This window comes from Carya illinoinensis, chromosome 5, assembly GCF_018687715.1.
Source record: "Carya illinoinensis cultivar Pawnee chromosome 5, C.illinoinensisPawnee_v1, whole genome shotgun sequence".
NCBI classification, from domain to species: Eukaryota; Viridiplantae; Streptophyta; class Magnoliopsida; order Fagales; family Juglandaceae; genus Carya; species Carya illinoinensis.
Window position 1 is genome coordinate 36,855,372 of NC_056756.1, and position 6,000 is coordinate 36,861,371.

General features: G+C 38.0%; 1 protein-coding gene across 1 annotated transcript in view; it reads right to left on the reverse strand.

The window, feature by feature from the left end:
* The window catches only part of LOC122308820 (protein ESMERALDA 1), a 32,372-nt gene extending 27,251 nt beyond the window's left edge, over positions 1-5,121 (reverse strand). The window contains exons 1-4 of the mRNA XM_043122067.1: positions 4,482-5,121; positions 3,571-3,640; positions 743-810; positions 559-647 (exon numbers count right to left, since the gene is read on the reverse strand). Of these exons, the coding sequence (XP_042978001.1) occupies positions 559-647; positions 743-810; positions 3,571-3,640; positions 4,482-4,850 (596 nt within the window). The 5' untranslated portion in view covers positions 4,851-5,121. The remainder of the gene's footprint in view (positions 1-558; positions 648-742; positions 811-3,570; positions 3,641-4,481) is intronic.
* Between the last annotated feature and the right edge of the window lie 879 nt (positions 5,122-6,000).

Sequence of the window (6,000 nt, forward strand, 5' to 3'; positions counted from 1 at the left end):
CAACCTCACAATGTAATAACAGATGGTCTACGGATTCACCCCCCTTCTTGCACATACAACACCAATCCATGATGATCACCCTTCGTTTTCTCAAATTATCCGTTGTGAGGATCTTACCCAAGGAAGCAGTCCACACAAAGAAAGCCGTTTTGAGAGGTGCCTTGTGTTTCCAAAGCCTTTTCCAAGGAAATTGAGATGGTTGCTCTTGTGCTAGAGCCTTGTAAAGAGTGCAGACCGAAAACTCATAATACTGTTATTCAAGTGCCTTCTTAAAGTATTGACCAAAACTGAAAATCTATACCACATATACTACATTATTTGCAATTTGCAAAGTAGTAACTGATTCCAAACATACTCGGACCATTTGACTGCTTACTGGAACCCAATTCATCAAAGTACCTATTAAAGAATGATACGGTGGTTGCATATTCAATTTTTAATCCAACTCCATTCAAAATTTAGATTTATATATGAGAAATTATACTTAATTACTACAACTGCATATCAGGCACCCAGTACACACAAGCAAACATCAAAGAAACATAATTGCTGACAAACCTAGGATCTCTCCAAATGCTATGAAAATGAAAATTGGGGATTACAAGGGTTGCATTAAGGTATCCTGCCACAGAAACTGCATTGCATATCTACAAAGAATCAACAACCATGTAGAAAAATGAGTCAGAATGATTGTCAAATAAGCAGTCCTTATATAAAGAAGCTAAAATGAAGTAAAACCAACCGACGTCCTTTGCTGATTCAGGCCACCATTCGCCTCAACATAAATGTAACCATTTGTATCAGGTAAACCTATAACAATGTACACAACAATCACAGATTCAAATTGAAAATTGCATCCAGCTTATAGGACTGCCTTATTCAAGCATATATACTTTTATGCAAACATATATGATACATGTAAGCATATTGCAAATATTGAATAGGCAGGGGATAGAAACAAAGAATACAGGATTTTGTATACATGTATCCAGAGAAGTTGGCATGATCAAGACAAGATGATCTGCTATCTCTTTTACTTTTTGTTATTTTCATAGAGTGATAACAGCTACTGTTGATGGAGGTTTTCTTTCTGGCTTTTCTGTGGGGATTTAATCTTGTAGTACTTAACATTTCTCACCTATTGTTTGCCAATGATACTCTGATATTTAGCAGGGCGAATCGGGCTACATATACTCTTTGAGGACCCTTTTCTAGTTTTTTATGCTTGGAACCTGCCTCTGAGTTGAAAGAGAATTTGGCCAAGTTAGAGCTAATTTTTGTAGGAAATGTCTCTAATATGAATAGTCTAGCTAACATATTGGGGTGCATGGTATCTTCTTTGCCTATGATACATCTCGGTCTTCCTTTAAAAGCCTCATTTAAGACCATGTCTATTGCGGATGGCGTGATTGAAAAGATTGAATGCAGATTGACAGGTTGGAAGAGGATGTATTTGTCTAAAGGTGGCAGAATAACCTTGATCATGGGTATTTTCTCCAATTTGCCTACACACTTCCAATCCATGTTCCCCTCCCCTACTAGTGTGACCGAATAGAGAAACTATAAAATGTTTTTTATGGGGTGGGCTAGGTAATGAGTTCAGCTATTATTCAGTAAATTGGGCTAAGGTGTGCTCTACACTTTCTGATAGAGGTTTGGAAATTTGAAATTTCCTTTTGTTTAATCATGCCTTACTAGGGAAGTGGCTTTGGCATTACCAACATGAGTGAGAGGCCTTGTTAAAATACGTGGTGGATTCCAAGCCTGGTTGTGACTGGATAAAGGGGTGTTTGAATAAGGTACACGAGTCACAGAGTGTGAGATTGTGGAAAAATATCAGAAGGGGATGGGAGATTTTTTCCAGTCAAACTAGACTTGAGGTTGATGATGGCTATATGATTAGGTCATTGGCACGACTTATGGTGTGGAGACAAGGCCCTCAAGGAAGATTTCTTAGAGATGCATAGTATTGCACGAGTGCATGAAGCTTTAGTGGCAGACCTACTGGAATTCTCTAGCAGTGCCACCTAATGGAATGTCAGTTTCTTTAAGAGCAGTTCATGATCTTAAGGTTGATACCTTCACAAAAAATTTCAACTTCTTGTGCTCTATGAGATTTTTTATTATTATTAGTTCTTGTGCTCTACGAGATTATCACTAGGAGCTGTAGGTAGAACACATTAGACCCCGTCCAAGGAAAATAAGTTTATAGTTTGTTCTTCTATCAAATCCTTATACCTCATGATAGAAACTCTTTCCCTTGGAGGAGTATTTGGTGAGCTAGGTTGCCTCTAATACTAGCTTTTTTCGCTTGGACAACCTCCTTACAAAAGATCCTCACCATGGATAACCTTAAGGAAGTGCCATATCATAGTGGCTGAATCCTGCTGTATGTGCAGAAATAGCATGAAATTTGTAGATCACCTCATTCCCACTATGAGGTGGCAAGTGCCTCGCAGAATGACCTTCTTAATAAAGTTGGGATGGGTTTGGTTATGTTAGGAAGGTTAGCAGCACTCTTTGCAAACTGTAGAGAGTTAGATGGCAGCACGCAATGTTGAAGATTTCTCCTATCTGTCTAATGTGGTGCATGTGGAGGGAAATGAACCATAGAAAATTAGAAATTTTGAAGACCGCTAGCGGACAGTGGAAAAACTTGAGTTTTTGTTCTTCAATACTCTACTTCTCTGGGCAGCCACTATAGGTTTAAATGTGATGAGTCATCATGATTAACTTATATCTTTCTCTTTTTCTAATCAAGTGTTCCTCTTGCATACATCCTGTGTAGTTTGATCTGCTTTAGCATTTTTCAATAAACTTTTTGTTTAAAAAAAATAAAAATCCACAGCCAAAAGTGTTTTCAGTTCTAATAATAATGAGGGTTACACTTATCAAAAAAAAAAATAATGAGGGTTTCTTTACTGATACAACTAAAAATAAATAAAATGAAGATCTGTCCAAGATGGAAGTCAAAACAGTCACAATAGCAGAAGCGATAATGAAAGCAGTGGGATATGCTGCCAATAGTGCTAATGAAAGCAGTGCAATAGCAAAAGTTTGCACCAACCATGATGGGCTGGTGCATGGAGACAATATTCATACAGTGTGATGGTGGGTAGCAATCATATAAACAAAAGAAAAATTATTGCATCCACAACAGTTGCATTCTGAATTCCAGATAGACAATGAATGCTTGAAATTTCTTTTTATATCAGGATTGTAATATTCACTTCAAAAGGATCACATGAAAATAGTGAATAAAAGCAATATGAGAACAGGAAAGTGCATTGATATTTCTCAAATGGAAGAGATTAATTAGAAAGAAAGATTGCAGAGATGGAAAGTTGAACATATCACCAAAGGCAGCACTAACAACCAGAAAGCATCAACTTTAAATATGATATAGAATGGCTATAGAAGTATACTGCTTTTTAATAAAATACTTATTTGCTGATAAAAAAAAATAAAAGAAGAAATATAGTGCCTTTTATAAATCAAGTAAAAAATGAAAGCCTGTATGCATAGATCATCATGAACTTTCCAGAGTAAACTTATAATACTGTTCCATACCTCCTGAAGACTTGTTAGTACATGGTCTCCACCCGCCACCTTTATAAGCATGTTTCCATATAGTTGATATCTAATGAGATGTGATGGCTTATTTCAGCATTAAGTAGCACACAAGCAATGTATTCTGAAATTGTGAAAAGAATCTATAGACTGAATAATATCTAATAACAATATGGCAAAGAGAGACTGATGTTGATCAGGAATCACCATCACGTTTTGAAATAAGCCATTATTCCAGCAATGGATCATGGTATAGGTCAACATATGGATGAGAACCCCTCAGTAAATGATTAATTGTATGTTTATTCAAATGATCTCGGAATGAAATATAACCATCACATAAAGCCGATACAAGGAATGGCTATGGATGTTTTCTCTCCAGGGATTACTATATACTCGAGGTATATCTCGCTAGATGGAAAAAAATGGATACATGACTGGACACAAGATTATACCAGAATATTATCCTTCAGATTTCCCCAGTTCAGATTCATATTCTAACCCAGTAATCCCAGCCATAACAGTTTGAAGTGCAGCAATGAAATAAGACATAGGTTTCTCGATTTATATGAAATAACTGAACTCAAAGCGAATAAATGATTCACTAAATGATACAATTACAACCGTACATGTAATAACTGATCGGAAGCTGTACAATTCTGAGCAATGAATTTAACAAACAAAGTGTAATGCCGTATACCAACGGAAAACCAGGAAATCAAACCGGCCCACTTCACAAATCCCAATGATTCGCCAGAACTAACCCACAAAAGCAATATACCAACCCGACCCACATCTAGCTCCCCATAAATCACTAAATGGTTTCGCACACGAAATGGTACCCACATCCAAAAACCCAACAAACGCATCACAATTCAGATTAAATAACAGAAGTAGCATTGAAAACGTACCGCATCGGCAGATGAGTTGTCGGAGTCCATGTCGGGTCGGAGCTTAGAATAAAGCTGGGGACTCCGGTAGACGGAGCCGGGCGCGGGGCGATGCGAGATAACAGGAACGACGTCGAAGGAGACAGAACCCATATAGAGGAGCATACCCGAGATATAGATGAGAGGGGCAAATAGGAAGATGCCCTGGCGGCGGAGGAGGACGGAGAGGAGCAGCCAGGCGAGGCGCTGTGGCAGTGTGCGACCAGGCTGGAGCTGGGCCGGGCCGAACCTCCCCGCCTTCGACCGGCGGTACCGGGGTGACCTGAGCGGCGACGCGGGCGGGGACGGTGTGTTGTGACCACTGCTCGGTAGCCTGTTGTATGCGTGCATCCTTCTCTCTCTCTACGACGTCGTCATATGATCTGGCTTGCTTGCTCTCTCTCTCTCTCTCTTCCTCTGACCTTCGGTATGCTTAGAGAGAGAACAAACGGCAGAGACAGAGAGAAGGGAACGTTTGTATGGTTTGAAAAGAGAGAGAGTTGGGGTTGCACGTGCTGTGAAGTTTGATGAAGAGGGATGGTGTTTGTTTGGAAGGAAAGTATTTTCCTTTTGGGCAGGAAAAATTTTGAGAAATGACTTCTTCTTTGCATAGTGCATTTGCAGGCGGTTTTGTCCAGATTTTGTAATTGCATTCTGTTTCATTGAATTTCGCGTCACATTGACAATTCGTGGTGAATTTCGAGGTTTAACCCCAAATCTGTTTTTATGTTTTAAAGAATTTTAGTTATTTGAATCCCATCAATATTAATTAATTGTTTTTATCTGATTGGCCACTCAGTACAAAATTTTTATCTTTCCTTTTATGGTAAATCTCAATATTAAGAATTCTAGAAATATTTAGTTAAAAATATTTATAAATAATAAGTTTAAAAATTAATATAATTTAACGAGATGATTAAATTTAAGAATACTTCATTAAACCCTTCACAGCACGTTTGCCACGCGGTAAAAGTTTCCTTCAAATGACCAATGATTAATGGATGGAATATACAAATTGTAAAATTTTAAAATTCTCAAAGTATAATTTCTATGGATTAAAAAATCAAAAATATTTTTTGACAAGTCGACAAAATCGATGTACTGAATTTGCCATAAACCCAAATTTTAAATAAGAAAGTTATAAAATTTTTTTTTTTATAAATAGAAATATTATATATATTAATATGAGTAATCAAGTACACTAAATGCATGCTACCGTGCACAAATAAGCTATAACCTTAAGATTCGCTAGCTTTTCCATCTGCTCTCTCTCCCATAAAAACCTTCCCATTGTCCCGCTCAGTTTTTGTCACTACTCACTGGGGGAGGGGGATTGGTGCTTCGGCTCCACCCACCTTCCCTAAGTCTTTTTGTATTTTTCCGTTAGCACCATCATTTGCCGATACTACTGTCTTCTAGTGATAAAAGGCTGACACGCGCCCCTCAGCCAGCTTCCCCAGGTACTGATCGTCCTGTTAGCAGAAGAAATCCACTCTTTTGT